The 24,071-nt window shown below is 39.7% G+C and overlaps 1 protein-coding gene across 1 annotated transcript in view; it reads left to right on the plus strand.

Moving 5' to 3' along the window:
• Positions 1 to 24,071, plus strand: part of Plppr5 (phospholipid phosphatase related 5) — a 179,797-nt gene that overhangs the window by 123,744 nt on the left and 31,982 nt on the right. The window contains exon 6 of the mRNA XM_074049052.1: positions 22,590 to 22,766. Coding sequence (XP_073905153.1) covers positions 22,590 to 22,766 — 177 coding nt within the window. The remainder of the gene's footprint in view (positions 1 to 22,589; positions 22,767 to 24,071) is intronic.

Raw genomic sequence — 24,071 nt, forward strand, 5'->3', positions numbered from 1 at the left:
CTTATTGCTATAAAAGTTGTATTTTGGCTTCCATAATGGTGATTCATGCTTGTAATCATACCTACTCAGGAGGAAGAGAACTGGAGGGTTCAAGTTTGAGGCCAGCCTGGGCAAAACGCTAGTGAGAACCCATCTCAAAAAATAGTTGGGCTTATGGTGGTGCACCTGTCATCCCAGCTTCACAGGAATGGTAAACAAGAGGATTGGGGTATAGGCCAGCCAGGCCATAAATACGAGACCCTGCCCTCTAAAAAGTCAGAGCAGTAAGGGCAGGGATGTAACTCAAGTGGTAGAGCACCTGTCTAGCAAGCGCAAGGCCTTGAGTTCAACCCCCAAGACCACCACCAAAAAAAAAAGTTACATTCTTACACAGCCCGCTTTGAGGTATTTGTTTATATCTTGTAAAGAAAATCTTGGAAGAGGAAAGAAGGACTTCAAATAATAAGTAGAAATTCCTCTGTAATAATTCAGATATTTAAGGCATAAAATAATTGTTATTGAGTGTGGCTTACTGTGCAGAGCACATTACACACACTATATAGTTCTTTCTTTCTCTATGTAGGGACTTATCTATTAGCTTACAGACAACATAGAGAGCCAAGTTCTTCTTAAAATTTCCACTATCCAAAAGCAAAACTACTAATCTCCCATTAATTTGAGTTACCATCTAAATACAAAGAAATTTCTGGAAAGATTGATTTATATTTCCTCCCCTTATGATCCAGTTACTAGATGGATTTTGTCCTTCCCCCAGCACACACACACACACACAAAATGAGACTTTATCTTATCAAAAGACTCTTCAGATCCTCAGTAACTCACCCCCTTCTATCTTAGCTTTTCTTTTTCCTAAGCTGTCAAAAACCTTATATTTTCCAAATTTATTCTTCTCTCATTGAAGTGCTGTATTGCATGTTAGAAAGCCGTCTACTTGCATACCACGTTTCTATTATTGACCTTCCTTTGCTCCCCCCCGGGGTGATCTCATCCCCTCTTCCAAACCTTCTCCAATGAATCCCAAAAGTTCTTCACTAGTCTTAGTCTCTCTCTTGAGTTCCAGACTTCATTTCTAGCTTGAAATATCCCACCAGCTCTTTATACCCAGCACTTCAGGGGACAAGAATCATGGTCTTGCCATGGCTTCAAGTTAGTTCTTGCTTGTGTGTCTTCTGATGTGATGGCTGACATTGCTCCTTTTTCCTGCTACTCAGCCCTGGAATCTGAGTCATTATCAACACTTCTTCCACACTCCCACTTCCAGATGTCTGAGTAATTCTGTTGACTCTACATTCGAAATAGCTCTCAAATAGACTCTTCTGTTCTCCCTATGTCTTTCTACTGCTTGAATTCAGCTCTTTTATTGCTGGAGCTGCTCAAACAAGCTCCCCAACGTAGTCCTTTCCTCACCCCATCCATCCTGCATGGAGCCTTCTTGACTTTGGCTGAAAGCTCTTTTGTGCTGTAGACTGAGTTATGTTCCCCCAATTCATATGTTGAGGTGCTAACCCCCAAGGTGATGCTATTTGAAGATGAAGCCTTTGGGAGGTAATGAAAGTTAGAGGGGGGTCATGAGAGTAGGGTCCTTATAGGAAGAGATACCAGAGAGCTTTCTTACGATCTCTCTCCGAGACAACATAAAATAGAGGATAGGTTTTACCAGAACCTCACCATGCCAGCACCCTAATCCTGGACTCCTGAACAGTGAGAAAATAAATTCCTATTGTTTAAGCCACCTAGCCTATGGCATGTTGTGCTGGCAGTTGGGACTGACTCATACCTTCCTTATTTCCAAATTCCCCAAGCTCAGTTCTCAGCTCACATGAACTCCATTTATAGTAGACTGTTACTAGTTACTAACCACAATATTTTTCTCCTTCTATACTCTTACTTTTGGATTCTCTCATCCTACAATACTTCCATTGCCTCCAGCCTCCATATTCACCCCGACAACATCCTTTTCATGTATTGGTCAGAGTTGTTTATGATAAATCAGGCTGATTTATATGAGATGAGGTGAAAGGACAAGCTGAAAAAGAGGCTCAGGAGGAGTGCCTGGGAACAAACAGAATGGAATTAGAACTGCAGGCAGAATCAGACCAGTGGAAGGATGCAGTGAGGATACACCGCTGTGACCGAAGGACCCTGGTACCTCTGCTGCCCATCTCACTCACCTACACTGCTGCCACTGTGGCCACCAGTGGCATGGGTGCTTCACTTTCTGTGACACCTGTTGTGATATTTCCATATACCATGACTTCTTCCCAGCATGGCAGCCACTGGGAGTCAAGTTTCCTACAAGACTCTAAGCACAAGTGTTCCAGGGCACGAGACAGAGGTTCTGCTTCTGTGAGCTTACAGGGTCACATCTGCTGAGTTGGTTGGTTACAACTGAGTCACAAGACTGCACAGATGAAAGAGCGGGGGGATTTGACTCTACCTCTCTGTGAGGGAGAGGTGAGGAGGCAAGGGTAGGCGTGGGGACAGTGTAGCCATCTTTGAAGGCGCAGTCTGCCTCAGTGGGGCAGGAGTGTATTCTTGCTGGTAATATTTACAATTGTCAAAGTACGGAGATAATAAAAGAAGCAGGTAGTCAGTTCGTAGGTTTTATTTTTGCATCCTTTTGTTGCCTGTACCTGGGACAGAACTCACTCTTGCTATTCCACTGCTCGTATTCTGATCTCCAAAGGCCTGGGTAATATAGCACTTATTAACTTGGTTTTCTTGTTATTTGTATATCCTCACCTCATGTAAATTATTCACTAAGACTAGAGAGCATTTCTTTATAGCTACCACAGTGCTAGTTGTGGTGTGAATTTAATTCAGATTTAGGAAGGCGCTTTGATTGGCTGAAACAATGACACCATATATTAAGTGCTCATTATTTAGAACTAAGAGTTTTAAGTAGATGCCCTGGACCCTAATAAATCTATATTCTCAATCTATACTGGTGCAGGAAAAAATTAGTCAAGATTTAGGAGACTGTGCCACACAAAGTGTTGGATCCATGGCTCTGAATAAATGGGTATAACTCCTTTAATAAATCAAGCATTTGCATTTTTTCTGATAATTCTGTTAGCACCTAGAGAGGTAATGGGGATAGAAGTTGACGTTTGTGTACGACCTCACATGCCCTCCTGCTGAGCCTCTTCATCACCAACTTCAACAGAGAAAGAATTTCATCATCCTTGTGGTTGGAGGTGCTGCCTCAGAGGATGCCCACACCCTGAGGCTCACGGGGTCCTGCGCACCCATAAAAACCCTAACCCCATTGTGCCCCTGGACATGGGGGCAAATGAGCTGGATTCAGAGATCCTGGCTGGTAGGGTCTCTATTTGTGTCTGGCTGTCTGTGGTTGTTCTTTGCCATGACCACAGTACTCTGTACCACTCAGCAGAACCACCCTCTCACACTCTAAAACACCTGACACTTAAGACACTTTTTATTTTTTGCAGTACTGGTGTTACTGGTGGGTGGTCTTAGGTGACCTTGGTCAAGATCTCATGTTCTTGTGTCTTGGAACAAAGCACTGGGCAGAGATACAGATTGTAAGCTGTAGTATAGTTTTATTGAAAGAAAAAAAAATGTACAGACAGGAGGAAACACTGGAAGACAGAGTGGTGGTTACTGGCTAGATGGCACAGAACTCCCTATCTTTGTTCAGAGGGCAATTTATAGGTTATAAGGGCAAAGGCGGAGGGGAGGACTGGGTGGTTTTTGTGGGAAAGGCTAGGGTGATTGACAGGAGGATGTTATCAAACTTATTTTTGCCTCTGCATCTCCCTACCCATGATGCATTGTGTTATAATTACATGTATGACATGTAGTACATATGTATGAAGTTTTAAGTAGGGGTGTGTGTCCCAAAAGGTCATCTGAGGACAGTTCTCTGGCCCTCAGCGCATGTACTAGCTCCAGGACTTTTCCTTCTGACAAGCATCTTGTTTTTGTCCTAAGGAAGTGGCTACTGAGTTAACCACAAAAAGGGGGTTCCAAAGATGTTCCCAACCAAATGTCTTCTGAAGGGGGCATGTCCTAGAAGGGACCTGGGGCATGTCCTAGGCAGGACTTTTATGGCATTTTATTGGTCAGTCTCCACCCCTTCTTGCCAAACCGTACTTCCCTATTTTCCTGTCTCACTGAGGTTTGAACTCTGGGCCTGGTGCTTGGTACACATGTGCTCTACCACTTGAGCCACACCACATGCCCTTTGTGCTTTAGTTTCACTTTCAGATAGGGTCTCCCATTTTTGCCCGGGGCTGGCCTTAGATCATGGATCCTCCTACCTCAATCTCAAACATAGATGAGATTGCAGACGTGCATAACCACACCTGGCCCTGATTCTTATTTTTCCTTCAAAAGAGTACTTCATTTGTGTGAGCAGATGAATAATAAGTACCTTCCTTCCATTGTCTGCCAGGACTGTGAACACGGACTGTGTCATTTAATCCTTATAGCCATATGCCACAGATACTATTATAATTCCTAAATTAGAGATGAGGAAACTGCAGCTCAGAGATACTTGATAACTTGCCCAGAGTCACACAGCTGGGATGTTCTAGAGCCAGGATCTAAGTCTGATGTACCCCCATGTGTACTCTCTGAACTGCTCCATCTTACAGTCTCCCCGAGGGAGCCAGTTAACTGAAGTACACACCATGGGTGCGGACAGTGCAGAATCCCAGGCCTTTTACCTGGGCACTTTGTTTGGGGTGGGTAATGTCTCTGTAGTTTCTCAGGAATGAAATTTTGATTCTTCCCAAGATGGGCCTTTGCTACTCACACAGCCGCGGCACATACAGTGTTCCAGCGCTTCTGGCTTCTTAGGAAGGAGTGAACAAGCGGTCACAGCGCACCCCTCAACAAGGACACTCAAGAAGCTTCCACAAAAATGAGGCCTGTTTCTTACACATAAGTGTTCTCGATGGTCACTGCATCTCATATTCCTTGCTATTAGCTTTGACTTACAGTGGCATCCACGACTTCAGCTGGGTTATTTTTAACAGAGTTGCAGAGATTTTTAACTCTTTCTTATAATTGGTTTTCCTTACCCCATAAAGCTTACTCATTGGGCATCTTCTATTCCATGAAGTTCTGTGGTTATTAGTAATATAATTGAAATAAAAAGAATTCAATGGTAACGCTGAATAGCGAAATGAAGTGTTATTTTAGGGTGATAAAACTTAACTCCCATTTGCACAGACTTAGTCCAGGCCCTCATCATTGCTGGACTGCTTCACCAGTATTTCCTAGTAGCTTGAAGTCTTGCCAGAGGTAATCCACTCTTTGCTTGTGCTCAGCACAAGCAGCGTAGCTTCACGTGTGTGAACTATGCTCACACAGGACCCATGCTCAGAAGTGCCCCAGGGCTCCTGTTGTGCTGTCCTGAATCATTTTAAACATGGCATTCCTCATTTCATTGTGTGTTAGGTCTTTACAAATCATGTGAACGGCCTTAAAACATACAATGAAATCCATGCCTCACCCCGTAAAGACTCCAGAAGCAAATTTCCTAAGAATTCATGAAATATTGTTTAGAAGTAGATAGACTTTCTACAAACTACCTACTATTTTTAAAATTCTGTAATTTCCAAATGTAGTCATTAAGGTATGTTAAAGACCTAATGTTTACACAAGTTAATCCCCTCATAATGCAACAAATATGGCATTTGTTTTTGTTTGTTGACTTCTTTTTTGCTTGCATGGCTGTTGACTCATCCATCACACATTTGACTTGTCTTGACTTCATAGTCAAACACAATTCTCCGATTTCTCTTCAGCAGTGACTTTCATCTTCTTCTTTAAAGTCACAGATCTGGACTGGACATTTTAGTCATTCTCACTGTTATTAATCATCTTAGAATCTGATAAGACATTTCTAAAAGGACTTAGAATATACAAATTTTTATTTCATTATGTTTTTATATAAATTTACATCTCTTATGCCACATACTAGAAAAGAAATGTAGGTCATAAAACCAAACAATTATTAATCAGTTAACTTTCAAAACACTGAAAATAGCAGTTGATTTGCTTGTTTATTAGTTAGTGTAACAAACAACTACTGAACATTTAGCAGGCCTGAGGACTCAAAGACAGAGACAGTCTGAGGGTGCCTAACATGTAGATGCAGCTGAGAGTAGGGGGCCAAACACCAACAGAAACCACCAATAAAACATCTACTGAGTGTTGTCACAGATGGGCATAGGTGATGGACACGATGGTTTCTAGGAGACAAAAGTGTCATCTCAGGAGAGAGAGCTAGGCAGGGATGGTGAGAGGTTGAAAAAGCACACTGGTTTCCTGGGGCTTCCACAACAAATTACCACAAACATAGTAGAAGCTTAGAAGCACAGAAGTTTATTCTCTTGCAGTTGTGCAGGCCAGAAATCTGAAAGCCAATGTTTCATCAGGGCCACACTCCCTTGGAGGCTCTAGGGAAGACTCCTTCCTTGCAACTTTGAACCTTTGCTGGCTCTTGGTGTCCCTTGCTTATGGCAATCTACCTCCAAGCTCTGCCTCCACAGGGTTCAGGGTTTTCCCTGTGCCTTTTCTTTTCTTCTATCTGCATCGTCTCTTCCTTCAAAGACATAGAAGTAGGGTGCACCGAAAAATCCAGGATAATCTTATCTGGAGACCCTTAATTACACCTGCAAAGTTGATGCTTCCAAATAGGGAAGTATTCACATTTTCCAGGGGTTAAGATAAGGAAATATCTTTTGGGGGACACCATTCAGCCTACTGCAAGGAGTCAGAGACATGAAATGGTCTTGGAGTAGACTATAAGCAGTTGAGCGTGGTGAGAGCACAGAGTTTGGGTGTGGGGGAGTGTCAGGATGAGGTTAGCCAAGCAATGACAGCCCACATCAGGGAAGACCTTGTCCTCCCTGCTTAAAAGCTGCCCACCCTTTTCATTATAAATTTTTTATTAGACTATATTCATTATATGGGCAGGATTCATAATGAAAATTCCAATTAGACTTATATTGTACATTATTTGCATTGCCGCCACCATCTCTCCCCCTCAGCCCCCTCCCCACCCCACTTAAAGCAATCGCAAGAGGTGTTTTAGCTCTGTTTCATGTAGGTATGTGAAGCCCATCAACCATATACTGCCACCTTAATCTCCTTCCTTCACCCTCCCCCCTCCCACTAGTACCCCCTACACACTGGCCTCCTTTTGTGAATGCTTGCCCAACTCTTTGCCCTCCTTTGAGCTCTCCGTGTTTTCTTTTGCTCACCCATCTCAGAGGTAAACTAACAGTGCATGCAAAATCCAACAAGCAGATGTGTTAGTATTTGTCTGGCACACATTTAAATTCTAACTACTTGGCAAGCTTTTAAAATTGATCAGTTTCATGTGCAAACTGTATGCCTACTTATCCTTGAGTTGGTGGCCTGGATATATGCACACCAATGACAGTAGCTGGTAGGAGTATTACTGAGTTTTTCTGTCCCCTCCTGAAGGCAAAGTCCCCTCCCTTGGCCACAGTCCTCATTTATATTTTCCTCAGCCAGAGGCTTTTGGCTTTTCTCTACTGAGACTACTTGGCTCACTCGTATTACCTGATTGGCCTTTAAGGCAAATGAATTTGAAATTTTCTGTTTAAGATTCTACAAAGACAGTTATTTCCTTTTTCCCTCCAACTAAAATTCTCTTCCCTTCCCTTTTCTCTTGTCTCTCCATCTTTTAGCCTGTCATGTGGAGAACCCCCATGGGAAGTTTTGCCTACCCCCCCATGTCTGGATTGGTTGTTTCTTCTTATTATTTTTAATAAAAGGAGAGGGCTTTTTTGTACGAGGGGCCTAGAAAAAAAGCTATTGATCAGTTTGACTTCCTTTTCCTGCAATTCCCTTCTGTGAGTTGGGCTCCTGAAAGTACACTTCGATTATTGTTAGTAACTAATCTTTTTATTTTTGTTTTATTTGTTCTTTGTTTGTTTGTTGAGACAGTCTCTCCATGTAACCCATGGTCTAGCCTAGAACAGGTAGCTGGCCTAGAACTGGCCGTCTTCCTCCTTCAGACTCCAGAGTGCTGGGATTACAGACAGGCACTACCCTAGTATGCTTGGCTAGTAATTAATCTCCTTAGTGTTTCTCTTTTTCCTTAGACTATAAGATTCTTCAGGTCAGCATGACGGACTTATCTGTCTCCATATCCCTAGATCAAGCACATCATCCAAGACGGAGTAAAGCCACCATAAAAATTCCTTGAAAATGTCGGAGTGAATGAGGGATGAATGAAGAAATTCTATCTATATCTCTTTCCTTCTCATAAAACCTCAACCTGTTTTTAATTGAAATCAATAGTGTTTCTAGCAGGGTAAATTTTCAGTGGTGTTCTAGGAGACCTCATCTTATCTGCCAAGAAGCAGACAGTCAGCATCTCCTCCTCCTTGCTGTATTTTTCCCTGGGTGGTCAGAGGCTTGTGTTTAAGTCCAGTCCACTGGCTCCTGTCTGTGGGAACACTCATGCCTGTGCTCCCTCAGCTGTGTCCTCTTCCCAGCCAAGTTCCAAGTCCCAGGAAACAAAAGATTTAGAACAGGCTTGTGAAATAATTTCTCTTATCTCTTATATGCCCATTGAGGTTTGTCCCCCAAGTGTGTCCAAACTTCTGTCTCCTGGTGCTATCTTCTTTGTCTCATGATGCTAAGTCCCCTGACTCCTGATTCTAACTCCCCTGTCCCTTGATGCTAAGTAACTTGTCTCCTGTTGCTAACTCCCTGTCTGCTGATGTTTACTCCCCTGTCCCTTTATTCTAACTGCTGTCCCTTGATGCTAACTCCCTTGTCCCCTGATGATGACTCCCTTGTCTCCCAATTCTGCTGATGTGGTGGGCACCAAGAGTCTCTTCATTCTCTCTTCCTGCCCTGCAGCCCATGCCGTCCTCCTGCCCAACACTTTTTCCTCTGTCATGTCAAATATCTAGGGCACTCTCTCTGCATCAGATTAAGTAACTGATTCCTTCAGACAGTGTTCAAAGCCAAGCTGTGCTTCTCCGCATGACTGTCCGCAGACATGGCTGCTCAGTCTTTCCTGACCTTCCTTTCTCCATGGCCTTTCCTACCTCTGTTGCTCCCTACAAGCATCAAGTGCCATCCCAACCCCGGGTGCCTCTCAAATCAACCTGTACATGTCTGAATCAGTCAATGTGTGTAGTACAGACTTGGTGTTCAAAGCTGAGTGGAAAGCCATCCACGTAAAGAGTCATGGCTCTTCTGCTGGCAGACCTGGAGTTGCCAAGAATTTGCAGCATCAGTTTGGGGCATGTGATTCTCAGCAGCTCATGTCTGTATGGGATCCTTTACAGTCGTTGTTTATCTGGTCCTCGAAATGACTGCTTCAATCTTTTATTCTCAATTCTGAAATCTATAAAAACAAACAAAACACAAGAAAACAAAAAACCAACCCTCTCAAAGCAAGGTTAGTCTTTCTTTTGTTTCTGGATGGAAAAACCTGAGAACTGAATTTATTGGCTACATTAATGTGGGGTTACTTAGAGTTCTTTGCTTTTTGTACTTACTGTGAATATTCATGTTTTTTGACAGAGAAATGTGATTGTGTTTTATTGTGGGGTACAGTATCCAGCCTCACTGAAGATATCACCTAATGAGCAGTTTGTGCATCCTAGTACCTTTCAAATAACTGTAAATGTTCTGCATTCTGAAATATTGCTCCACTCAAGGGTTGACGTGAGGGACTGTGGAGCTGTGGTGGCAAAAGCATTATAGATTTCTACATTTGACCAATGAGGAAACTAAGGTTCAGTGAGCTTACATTACTCACTCATCTACTGCCCTAATGAACTGGGGTGAGGCCTAGAACTCAGTTCCTCTGATTCTAACTGGAGCATGGTCCGCTTATAGCAGCCATCCAACACAGATGCAGTTGGATGGCAGGTTAGAAGGAGAAGAAGAAGGAAACTGCTTTGCCTCAGTCTATCAAATACATTAATTTTTCCAAGTATCAATAGATTCCTGGAAAAGATACCACTTTCAGAGGCCATTTTTAAAATACAGTAACTTCTACACACACTTAGAAAATAGTTAAAGTTGCATATATGGTTAAAAGGTCATAAAGTTAGATTGTTTCGTATAGATTTAGTGTAAGTTTTATGTATGTTTTTGTTGCACCACTAATATAGACACAAAGCCAGTTCTCCAAAGCAGTGTGTTCATTCATCCATTCATTGAGTGCTTCCTATAATCCTAAGTAGTGCTAGAGATGAGAATAGAGTTGTTTGAAACTGTTACCATGTCACAGTGGAGATTTGGTTCCTGGGTCATCCCTAATAGTCTACTTAACCCACTGCGTACTTAAAAATTATTTTTTGATAGTGCTACCAGCTCACCATGGAGTGCAGTTGTTCCATGGGAAGACAGGTTGGATGTTTTGATTCTTGGTGTTTGTCTGAATATAATTGTCCATCCAGGTAGGACAAGAGATTTCTTTACTAGAAGCTTCTGTTGGCCTCACTCATTAGAACCAATCCTAGAGTAAGACAAGGCATTCCACCCTCCCCCATCTGTTCCACTTCCGCTAATGGTCGCCACTCAGATTACACTCATGGGCACACACAGCACACTCTCAATTTAAAGGTAAATCTCAGCAACTCATCTTCCTAAGTACTCTGATCTATTTATAACTGCAGCCATGACTTTTGTCCAGGATGTGACAATCCAACACTTGGAACCACTTCAGCCACAGTGCTATTTTCAAACTCAAATGTGATGTTGGGGATTACAAGTGGTAAGAGCACCTGCCTAAAACTCAAATGTTCTTACCACAGAAAGAAAGACAAATTGATGAAGTGATGGATATATAATGAACTTGTTTGAATTTTTCTGGAATGTATACATGAATTAAAATATCACACTGTACCCCATAAATACCTATAATTATTATTTACCAATTAAATATAGTAGTTTTAAACACTCAGTGTATTTCCATCATCTTCTTACATCTCTTTAATGCCCTCCCATTTTCCTTTTAATAAAGTCCAAGTTCCTTCACATGACATACATAACTTTTGTAACCTGGCCCCCTAATTCCCTGTTCCTCCATTCTCTGCACTAACCCATAGCTTCCACCCACAAAGCTTCTGACACAGAGTTATTGTCAGGTCTCCCAGACCCTTCTTCCAGCATAGTCTTACCACTGCATGAAGACTCCTCTCAAGAGTGAAGGATGCCAGGTGCTGGTGGCTCACACCTGTTATCCAAGATACTCAGAGGCAGAGATCAGGAGGATCATGGTTTGAAGCCATTCCTGGGCAAATAGAAAAATACCCAACATAAAACAGGGCTGCAGGGTGTCTCAGTGGAAGAGTGCCTGCCTAACAAGTGTGAGGCCCTAGGCTTAAATCCCAGTACTACCAAAGAGAAAGAGAGAGAGAGAGAGAGAGAGAGAGAGAGAGAGAGAGAGAGAGAGAGAAGAAAACAGCTCCTCTATTCTGTATGGAATTCAGCATCCTTGTGAGGCAGGGCTTTTGAAGCTAAACTGAGTTTGAATTCCTGCCTCATTGCCTACTTGCCTTAAGCCCTGGGCGAGTCCTTGATTCACAGTAAGCATCCAGTCAATTTAAACTTTTTTAATGATAAGTTATTGAGTGTGAGGCAAGTTCCATGTTGGGCACTGAGGCAAGAGGGAAAGAATGTTTCTATCCCTTGTAAGCCAGCAAAGAAGAAAAAGACGTATCATTACAGTATAACAAAGATAACTCTTAATTGTTAGGAACATTTTTCTACTAGGTAGAGAAATGAGAAAGATATCACCACCTCCCCCTATTATACTGAGGTGAGGATGTGATTTGAGGTAAAAGGAAGCAGAGACATTTTTTGACATCCTTGGCATCCTGTATGTCCTCAGCCCAGTGTTTCTTGGTGTGAGAGGTCGAAGCTGGTGAGTGTGCAACAAGAGGCTGCAGGAATTTATCTTCTCCACTTTCCTCATTCTTGAGAGGGAATAAAGTAAGTTGGAAACCAGGTGAGGGTACAATGAGGTGGACCTTGCCAGATTTTAATTGAATAAATATTGAGGAAATGGAGGATGGAAATCTCAAACCATGAGAGAGAGGAAAGAAAGGTCCCTCCGGAGACTCCAACCAGAAAAAATTCTTCCCCTGATTTATTTCCCAGCCAAGGTTAGAAATGAAATCAGAAAAATCCTACAAGCACAATCTCAAATTTTAAGGAATCAATAGAAATTTCACACCATGATTAATATTTATGATATTTATTGAAGTAATTGGTAATATGTTTTGTTGCTGATTGCAGTGTGCCATTTGTTCAAATACACACATGCTAACCATGAGACTTTGAATGTGCATGTGAGGCAAGTACCATGTTGTTAGAAAAATGAGAAAGATATATCACACTTTCATTTCTTTCCCTCATTGCAATAGTATATTTATATTTTGTGAGATAGTTCTTGAGTCTTTCCTGGTGTTACATAATTTAAGGAAATCCCTCAAAATCTAAAATCCAGTTCTAAATATTTACTTTTTTCTGATTCTATATGATATACAGGTAAATACTATGTTGTGAAAATCATTCATAGTTTATGTATATAGATAACCACATCATTACTAATTACAGTTTCTTTCTTTCACTGAAGGAAGACTGAGAAATAATTTGGGTCCTAAAGATTTAACTAGAGATTCAGTTTTGAGATTACCCAAAGACACTTGAAATACTCTTTTCTGATTTGCCACTCATTTCTTGTCCCCAACATTCGACTTAAACTTTTTATGTACATATTCTAACAGTTTTTCCTTTCTTAATTTTCCTTTAAGGTAATCCAAAACAAATCCCTCATTCATGTCACACTTCACTGCATATTTTTGTAGTATTTAAATATTTCCAGATTTGTCTTTTTGTCCTCCTCCTCCTCCCTTCTTCCTTCCTTCATTTTTATTGGTACTGGGGGGAGAGGGGAGAGGTCCTAGGGATTGAACTCAGAACCCTTCCTGCTTGTTAGACAAGCACTTTATCACTTGAGCTCAACCCTCCAGATCAGTCTTCTGCATGTTGATTTTAGTTCCTTTGATCTGAGTCAAAAAATTTAAATCTTGGAGATGACAGGGTTCTTGAAATCACAGCAATCAAAATACCTTTTCTTTCCAGGTAGCTCTTCACACAGTTTGATTTTTCTTGTATCAGAAGCAGAAATTAGGTAGCAGCCTCTTTTCATGTAAATACCACCATGCTTTTCACCTGGCATATTGAAAATGAATGTTAAGTGGAGCCTAAATGTTGTTCTTGATTTTTATAAATGACAATATCAAGCAAAAGTGTTTTTGTTCTTCCAACTAATGGACAAATGCCATGCGTGCAATATATTTGTCAGAGGTCTCACTGGAGAGAAATGGTCTCCATGTGAAATCAGCATGGCTGCACTTTGAGGATAAGGTAAATGAGTCAGTGATATAGGGCTGTGATTCACCACCAAGCCATCAATTGGCCATTGTAGCCAAGCTACTGAGCGCATTCTGATCTTAACTGTGTGTACCAGCTGGTCCTGAACACTGAGGTTGTTGTTACTGACATCATATTTGTGACTCTGTAATGTTACCCATTCAAAGGCACCAACTACAGGACAAATCCTGTGTTCGCAGTGATGTAATTCTTTGTTAGGTGCCCATTGAGACTATAATAAAGGAATGGATGTTTATGCTGGATTTCTCAGCTACAATAAGGGCCTTCATCCCCATGCCTGTAAGCTAAGCAATTGAATTTATTATTTCTTCCAGCAAATGTATAGTTTTAATACAAATATATTGTTTTAATCCTTTAAGTTTATTCTGGTTGCTTTGCAACCGGAAGTTTTCATGTGCCCTGTGATAATAATAAACCTTACATTCCATTTGTGATTACTATGCTAAATTCTACAAAATGAGTATTATTGCCATTTTAATTTTACCAATGACGTATTTGAGGCTTCGAGTAATTTGTTTAAGGTCATGGAGCTAATTGGTGGCATTTTGTTCTTACCCAGATTATTAAACTCATAAAATTCAAGATAGCTGGTTAACTTTGATGAAGTAAAAGTTTTAAAAAGTGGCTCTTATGATAATTAGAACCTGAAAACACACAGACCATGATAGTGTAATTCAGAAAGTACATCTTAATATCATTTTATTACAGTATATGGTATTTGAAATGCTACAAATATAAAAGATACAGAAGAATGTTATCTGAAGAAGCACAGGCAAACTAAAAATTATTTTTAGGGTAGTACTTAAGTCCAACCAATGCAATAAATAAAAGTAATAAAGTGCCAAGTAAGTGGTAGAATGGATCTATTGTTTTTTGTAATTTCACTGTTTATTTATCTTTTTTGTTAAATTGCAGTGTTCTTGACAAGGTCAGTGCTGGTCAATAGAAATATAAAGTGAACTATAAACTTGATTTTTAAATTTTCTAAAAGTCATATTTTAAAAATGTAAAAAAGTGGTATTGCTATCAGGTTTGTAACTGTTTTCTATTCATTGCATTTGTTTTCCCTGCATCTCCAATGATTTTAATTAAGTATTTTAAATAATTCTATTTTATGCCCTAACAGTGAATCAATTATACTTTAAAAATTTTTATAGTGCTTGCTCTAAAATTTATAATGTACAGTTTTTATTTTTATTTTAAGGTGGGATTGGAGTTTGAATTCAGGGCTTCACACTTGCAAAGCAATCCCTCTACTGCTTGAGCTCCACCTCCAGTCCATTTTGTTCTGGTTATTTTGGAGATGAGCGTCCCTTACGAACTATTTGCCCAGGCTGGTCTTGAACTGTGATCCTCCCGATCTCAGCTTCCAGCTGTGAGCAGTATGACTTTTGATTATCCATCTGTGCTTATAGTTGGGCTGTATGCTGGGGACTTATAATAGATCTCCTCATGGTAGGCCCCTGGTTGACTAATGGCCCACTGCCCCTTGTAGCTAGGATTGTAGGTGTGAGCCATGTGCTCAGCTTATAATGTACATTTTTTAAAGTAATTTAAGTCCACTTTCAAATAACTATATCACATAATGTAATATATAGGTACCTTTAGCAGAATATTCTCAATTCCAGCCTTCTCTCCCTTGTAATATTACTGTCATTTATTTTATCCATATACTACAATCATCCTCCAGTGCATTGTTACTGTTACTGATTTAAATAAACAGTTCATTTTAGAAAAAAAAGTGGTGTTTGTTTTAAAAAACATTCTGTTGAGTCAAGTATATCCAAAGTGTTATCATTTCAGCATGTATCAATATAAAGTTAGCTATTAGATTGTTTTACATTTTCTAAAACTAGTACATGTTTCATATCTCAAGTGGTATACTAACTTGTCATCTGAAATACTTTGTCTATATTTGCACTTCACAAAATTCACAATGTGAAATGTAGATGAGGGTACAAATCAGTTTCATACATTCTTACAAGTTTTCAGATAACGTAACCGGTACTAGTTTTAAGATTTGTGTTTTACTAAAAGCAAATAGAATTAAAAATGTAGTCCCATAGTTGCAGTAGCCACAGTTCAAGTGCTCAATAACTATCACAGCTGGGGTCTACCATATTGGATTCAGTGCCTCAAGGAGGGACAGGCCTGAGAAGAACTTTCAGTACCAATCAGAAAATTCTGTTTACTTAATACCTCAATTTGTCAAGAGAGAAGAGAACTTTCTAAATCCCCAAACTTTTACATATGAAAAGTAAAACTTTTTACATATGAAAGGTAAAACTTGGAGATCTGAGTACTTTTCTTTTAAGTCAATGATGGATACAGCATGGGCATAATTAACATAAGGGCAGTTCTACCAACCTGGGGGAAGGGAGGAGACAGGAAGAGACCAAAGGGCAGAGCAGCAATTATGTGTAATCAGGTGAACATCCTTTGGCTTAAAAATCCTGAGAAGGAAGTCTGTCAGTGGCTAACAGAAAGTAGAGGGCATGTACCTCAATTCTGGCTTACAACAGGGAGAACACCTGCTCTCAATATGCCTCCATAGGCAAGTAAATCACACAATAGATCAGATTGCTGCCATGGGAACCAGAGGACCCTGCGGCAAAGCTGGAGAGGGAAGACAGCCCACCTGGGGGTACAAGAAGATGTGCTGGACATTAAAGAATCTTTATACCTATGAGCTTAAATGGACCAAGTCAGCATGAGGCCACGAAGACATCAGCAGTAGCTGTCAGTAAGGCATCAGTGACACAATGGGAGTGGAGGCCAGAGAAGACAGAGAGGGCACTTTGTAGGAGAGCCCTGTGGGGGACTGAGAACAGCTGAGTATTTATTTAGAATTCATCCCTTCCCACTCAGTATAAGATGGGTGCTCATGCTGGTTTTGGAAGACAGGGTAGCAGCATTCTCTACACAATCTAAATTGAAGTATTTAAAATTTATGACTTCTGTAGGGTCAGAAAGATATGTACCTTTCTGCATCCATCATAAGGTGTATGACTAATACTTCTATAACAAATGGTAGCTTAACAAAAGAAGCCTAACAAATGTATTTAGTCAAAGTTTTAAGTGACAAGAAAGCCTTCAGAAATAATGACCTCAGGACTAAGGGAAAACACTTTATTTTTATGCATAGGTTTGATGAAGAAAGACTCACCATGTAGCAAAGGGTCTGATCTATTGGTGACTGAGTGAGGAAAACCCATCAAGGCCTGTCTGTTTCGATTCTTCTTGACTTCTTTGTTAACTTTGCTTCTTGTGGGGTATGGGGCAGTGAGAGTCTTCAGTGAAAATGGAATGACTTTAATAGGTCTTAATGACCCACATGGGGAAGAATTCTGGTTTTATGACTGGCTACAGAGAAGAAAGATGAGTTGGAGACAGGAGGGCAGGAGAAGGTCAGAGGGAAATTTTGCTTCTCAGTCTTTCTAATCTCATTGAGTTCAAAGTATTCAGCATGTCAAAGTGCCATAACTTGCTATATCATTTTTTGACACCCAACACTTAAATATAGTACCATTTAATGTACTGTCACCAGCCCTGCCCAAGTATACCACAGCTATGAGAAGTCTGAATTAAGTGAACACAAATCTGTCTTGTAAAATCCTTGGTCTTTCACCATTGCAGCACCAACTATCACTTATGTTCACCTTCAGATGCCTTTGCATGGCTATTTGGCAAACTTATGATTGTGGATAAGAATATCAGGTCTGAGTACAATAATCAGACTTCCAGAACCCTGCATGCTGGTTCAATAAATGAACCTTCTAGCTTCTTTTAACATCACTGTACCAATTGTGCATGTACATAAGTTTTAAAATTTGAATTTTCAAACTTCTCTGTAGCATTGTGCCATGGAGTTCCATCCTTAATGCTGTCTTATTTTAGGGGAGTCTCTTTCTGGAGCTAAATGAAAGAGGATAAACATAATAGAGGTCAACATAAAAGTTTAAAATGATATTGGCAGGATGGAATACTAGTTTGAAAACTGTAAGGAATTTCATTTCTTGAATAATCCCAGAAGTCTGGAGGGGTAAGGAGGTGGAACTTAATAAAATTTCAATTCATGTGAGGAAGTTGTGAAAGGTTTAGTAGCCCATAGACACAAACACAGTATGATCAATAATGTATTGAAGTCATTAAAACAAGACAAATCAAAATAAAGTTAGTGCTCTATCAGGCTCTATTAATTAAGGTTGTCAAAATCTACAAACCAGTTAAAGATAATCCAATCCCAAAATGACTATGAGACATGGATCAATGAATTATGACAATAGGGTACAGTCTAGAAAAGTTACAACTGTTCTCTGGGCTGATTATAGGATATGTGTATGGATGGGCATAATTTTTGGAGGAGTGACCTATGTCAAAAATACTAGACTCTCTAGGTTGCTGAGGGTTCTACCCACTGAGTTATTCTGCATCAGTGGAAGAAATTGAAGCTATTTAGTTTGTAGGTAGAAAGAGCTAAATAATAAGAGAGTATGTGAAAGTCACTTGCAAATAAAAATTAGTGGAAGTCTTCAAGCAGATGATCTAATATGGAGGATGGCAAAATAGCATAATGAAGAAGTAAAGAACAAGAGGAGTAGAGTTCTGCAAAGACTCAGCCACAGGAGAGCTTAAATTTAATAAGCTCCATTCCAGGCTCTGCCCCAGAATTAAGTCCTGGTCCTATGATATTTCCTGGTCTGACTCTGATTTAACTCTGCAGTTTTTGAAAATTTACTGTAGGCCAACTCCATGGTAAGTACTTTGCCTGTGCTGTAGTCTTTAATCCCTACAGTACTATGTGGTATTATTTTAATTATCATTTGTATTTGATATGTAGATAGGCTTAGACAGGTTGGGGTTGAAAAATGTCTCCTATGTAAGTGGCAGAGCTGGAACTCAAACCCAGATCTTTCTAGCTCCAATGTGAATGTTCAGAAGACTTTTACAAATTCCAGCCCATTAATTCATTCACCCAGTAAGCAGATATTGATTGAGGGTTGTAGTTTTCTACTGACACCATGGGCAATTACCTTGAACTTGGTGATTTAAAACAGCATGATATATTATCATAGAGTTCTGTACATCTTAAATCCAGCTTGGGTCTCACTGGACTAACATCAGTTGTCATCAGGCTGCAAATATCAGGACACTCTAAGGGAGAGTTCATTTCATGCCTTTTCCAGCTTCTAGAGGCAACTTGTGTTCCTTCCACCATTCAAAGGTAGAGAGAAGATCATCTCCAAATCTCTCTCTTTGACTATGACCAAGAGTAACATATCACAGGAAATAACAGGAACCCAGGATAGGTTCTTGGGATTAGTACGAGGACATCTTTCAAGGGCTGATATTTCCTGTCACGAGGGCCTACCCTGTAGCATGCAATGTAAGACAGACAAGGAAGAGAAAGACAATAAGCAAGTAAACAAATACATACACAAGATAACTTCAAATCATGAAAAGTACTTTCAGATAATGAATTCAAAAGTTCATTTTTACCCAACCATGTCATTCATGCTTCATTCATTTATTTTTTGAATGTTACTGTGATTTTCAGAGCAATGAAGGAGTACCGGTGCCATTCTAATGAGATCTTCTAGTGAAGGGAAGATAAACAGATGTGCAATGAAGAGCATTATTTTAGAGAGTGACAAATGCTTTGTGGTCTCTCCATCTTTGCATATCCCTTTATTATTTTTTTCTTTAGTAAGTCTCATCTTTATTGAATCTTACTGTGAGTCAGGCAAAATGACAAGCACAGGGCTCATAGTGAAGTATCCAGACTTGGCTTCTATGTTCTCACTGGAGGGAAGGAAGCAAACAAAATAAATAATAACTGTGCACACAGCTTGAGTGTTCTGAGAAAGGACAAAAAGGTTCTTTGAGCACACATAGCAGGATTACCTATGCTGTCCCTGTGTCTAGGACACCCCCCCCACTCTCTCTTTCCCTTTGCCTGGGATGGCAATGCTTATCCTTCAAACCTGGGATTTCCTCCTTGAAAAATTTAACACAACCTCTGGTGTGTACTAGATCACTAGGTGTTTAGCAAATATTTGTGTGGATTTTTTTGAAATTTCTTTCTTTAAATGGTACTGTTTTATAAACAGTATATTTCCTCAGCTTACCCCAAAGATGATGTTTATTATGACAAGTGAGCTAATTCACATTACAGAATAATATTGTCATTAGAACTCTACTTCCGTAAAAGCAAATAAGTAAGCAAAGCCTCTGTATATTTGTGTTAATTATAGCATATCTTTGGATAAGCAAAGAGAAAGTGTGGAGGAAAGTACACCCAGCTATTAACAGAGCGAATGATCCACTCTGGTTATCTGCTTCGTAGTGCTAATAGGTATTTGTGGAATGGGAGAATAAGTTCTGCTAATATGGCTAAGTGGGTTGGCCTGTGAGGTAGTGAGCATCCAACAGAGCCTTGAGGACTGAGTGAACTCCTCCCTGCTCAATTCACAGCATCCTTCTGTTTGTGTTTATTTTAGCTACATTTTGGCATCTGGTTGACCTAGATGGTTTCCTAAGTGAATTACATACCCTGAAAGCATAAATAATCAACTCGTGTCCCGTATCCTGCTTGCTTAATAGATTATTATGCCATAATCTCTTCTGCTGCAAATGACTTTCTGTAAAGAAAACACATTTAGACTGGTTAAAAGGCACTCATAATCATAAAGTTGCCAAGTACAACTGAATATTCTCTAATTTTTCTTTTGTTACATTCATGCAGACTATGCTCCAAAAATATGATCAACCTTGAAGTTATACCTATAAGTCTTGATATTCTACTAACTTCTGAAATTCTCATAAAAATGGACATTCTGTCACCTCCCCCTGTCCACTCTGGGTCTGAACATGAATGGGCATCTGGTAGAAGAAAAGCCAGTCCCAGGCTATTTCTAATATAGGCAACGTTTTCATTAGTTACCAGAGTGCCCAGACCATCTCTAGGTTACACACAAGTCATTAGGGTAATTTAGGAAATGATTCAACACTCGAGAGAAACTTCAGAGAGCTGTGGTCCAAGCCTACAGCTTTCCATGGGCCTTCATCACTTGAACAAGTAAAGGGCTGGGCTGGGTCTGCAATGGCTGTTGGGGAAGGCAAATGTTTTCCAGAGCCATATAGATTCTGCACATGGGCACACTGACCTTACTTTCCATTTCCCCTAATGACAGAGCATAGATGTGACCTCATGCTCCTATTTTTAATTCCAACTTCTGGCCTTTTCTGATGCTCAGTTTATGACCATAAGCCATTTCTTCCCCAAAAGAAGTCAGGGAAGAAAAAGAAGGAAAGAGTAAGAGGGACTTAAAGTGCTGTCCCCATAGTTCTTGTTTCCCCTTCTTCTTTCTCAACAGTGCCACCTCAAAATCCAAAATGTAGTCTTCATAATAAGCTATATCTTGATTCAGTTTTTTTTTAACTGTAGAGTGAAGTTAATAATGATAACTGACTTAGAAGGTTGTTTTCGGGATTTCATAAGATAATGTCAAATGCTTAGAATAGTGCCCTGAACAGCAGTCATTTATAAAATGACAGTTATAATTAATATTAGCAATGTTCCTATTACTCAGTTAGCCCATACTCATTTTGTCTTAATAAGGAAAGAATTTTGACAGAAATGCATGGTAAAGGATCAGGGTATTGGGAAGTGGCCTGAGATCCCTGCTGTGTTGTTTATTCATGTGGACAGAGTCTGTTAACACATTCTTTCAGAATGGCAAGAGCATCTTTACCTCTTCCTCATCTCTTCCCGTCCCCTTCTCATGTGTGTGGATCCCTGTAACTGGAATTATTAAGCCCTTCTGAGCACTGGCTTAGGAGACACAGGTCTAGCTCTGAAGGTCACAAGCCAAGATGGAGACTGTTTGGTGTTTTTTCTTCTGGAATAGTCTTGGGACCTGGGGTATACTGCAATGAAGTAGTACACGGCTCAGGAAAGGGTTTGTATCATTTGTACTGTTTAAATATTAATACAGCTTCTTCTGATAACCAACAGGGCTACAAATTTTGACCTGAAAAAATATGAAGGATAATTACTGAATTTCATAGCATCCTAAGATGGTTACTGTGAACTAAAAGTTTAAACACTGATTTGGGTTTCCTCTCTTTGGCAAATGTACTTTTTTTTAATTCGACTCAGGACAGTAGTGAAGTGGTTATATACATTTCTAAGATTTTTTCTGAGTATATGATCAGCACCAGGTACTTACATTAACACCACAAAATCTAATTGTACTGCTGAAGCCATCTCTTTTATAATTACTTTACTATTAACTTCAATAATAATTGACACATTTACTTGCAGTCAACAGATTTGCTTACATGACTTAAATTATGAGCAAGTGAGCTACAGAGTAAATTAGATTGGGAAAAGGACCAAATTATTCTTGAACATGGTGGTTTACAGCTTGGATATATTTCATTCACTTGGTGCTATATGCTCTTCATTAACATATATGAAATTGCCAAAAGTGTGGGAGTCCATTCACTGTTTTGTTTTTAGTTGACTCATTTCCATCATTGTAATTAAGCCTTTTTGTGCTAATTCTGGCTGGTAAATTTTAAAAATTTTATAATTTCAGATAAAAACATAAAAGCAAACCTTGGCACTGCGTTGAATCTTAAATTCCTTCTTCAAAGTAACATTTATTTAGTGGGAAGCTCCATCTTATTTTTTATAGCTATATTCACATTTCTGGTTTGATCAAGTATGCATCCTGTCAGTGTGGCATTTAAACATCAAAACATTGCAAAAGTATCAATTTTCTCCTTCTCATAATATCATTGAGATTAACTTAATAAATACACTCAGATGAAAGAAGGAAAGGTACATTAAAAGTGAAAAAAAAAACCAGTTGGAATGTCTGTATTCATTGTTCCTAAATGACTAGCAATGTTACATGAGAATTGGTTATTAATAAGAAATGGCCACATTGGGCAAGCGAAATTAAATAACTGCCAATCTTAAATACTGCTTCTGAGAAACCTTTATCAGGGAATCCGTGAACTGTAGTTAATAATTTGAACTAGGTAAGTATATGTAACTCTGTACAAACATTTGTGCACATATACAGAATCTGTGTACATAAATGATATACCTTCATGAAAAGCCATGCTTTTGTTTATTATTTCAGATGTACATTACCAACACAATCAAAGCCAAAGGAACTAGACTTGCTAAGCCAGTTCTGTGCTTGGGATTAATGTGTTTGGCCTTTCTTACTGGACTCAACAGAGTAGCAGAATATCGGAATCATTGGTCAGATGTCATAGCAGGCTTTCTGGTTGGAATATCTATAGCAGTATTTCTGGTAAGTACAAACTTACTTACATGATTTTGGGTCCTTTAATGAACTTGTATAACCACCTGTAAAAAAAAGTTTAAGGGTGAAAGTGCAAGGGTGAGTCACTGAGTTTGTCTATTTGTCTAATTGTGATATACAAATGACTATTTATTCTGCCTGAATCTGGTTTAGGGATGAAAAGATAAATTCCTCACTTAAAGGTGAATGAAATACTTCAGGTAAAAATGGAAGAGGGCTTAAAACAGTCTTCTCTGGATGGTTTTTGTTTTGTTTTCTTTTGTTCTTTGGTGGTTCTGGGGTTTGAACTCAGGCCTTCGCTTGTTAGGCAAACACTACTGCTTAAGCTGAGTCCCAGCAATTTTTGCTGTGGCCATGATGAAGCCAGTGTCTTGCTTTTGCTGAGGCTGACAAGGACCACAATCCTCTTATTTTAGGCTTCTTTCCATAGCTGGAATGGCAGGTGCATACCACCACATCCAGCCATTGTTAAGATGGGGGTCTCTCAGAGTTTTTGCCCAGGTTAGCCTGGAACTGCACACCTCCTCATCTCACCCTTCCAAGTAGCTGAGGTTACAAGTAGAATTACAGATGTGAGCCACCAGCACCTGGCCCCTGGACAATTTCTAAGACTGGGTTGATTGGATATTTTTAGGCTTTTCTGAAGTATCTAGAACATCCCAGGACCCCTTTGTGCCTCACCCCTGTGCTGCCTGTGAGCCCCTGTGTCACATCCACTACGACAATGTTTATTTATGAGACGAGCCATTTCACTTTAAGAATGAAAATTTCACAGTCTGCCTCCAAGACAGTACCATTTCAAATCATATATGAAAAGCATATACAGTGGCTTGTAATGAAGTAAGAATACCACATTTACTCATATTATAAAATGTCCTTGGAATATTTCTATAGGTTCTGGTTGTTGGAAATGTATTTTAGCCCAACTTGAGAGTATCAGATCATTGTAAGCACTGGCATTTTCTACTAGATGATAAAATGTGTATGATACATATCAAAACATTTTTGCACAGACACATTATAATTTAAGAAATACTTTTCATTTGATTACACTTGAATTGTTCTTTAACTTTTCCTTCCTCTCCCTCTTTTTACTAGTCAATCATTACAGAGCAAAAATGCCTGTGTACTTTTCCAGTTAACAAATGCTTGAACACAGTTGATGTACCTGGTGTTTGAAATGGGTTGTTTCCTCTAGAGTCTCTTGTGGCAAAGTGGTGACCCTGACCTCATCTCTAGTCTACATCCTATGCTTCATGTTTGAATAATGTCACTTGTTCTGTTTTCCAAGGT

Source organism: Castor canadensis, chromosome 12, assembly GCF_047511655.1.
Source record: "Castor canadensis chromosome 12, mCasCan1.hap1v2, whole genome shotgun sequence".
In the NCBI taxonomy this organism is placed as follows: domain Eukaryota; kingdom Metazoa; phylum Chordata; class Mammalia; order Rodentia; family Castoridae; genus Castor; species Castor canadensis.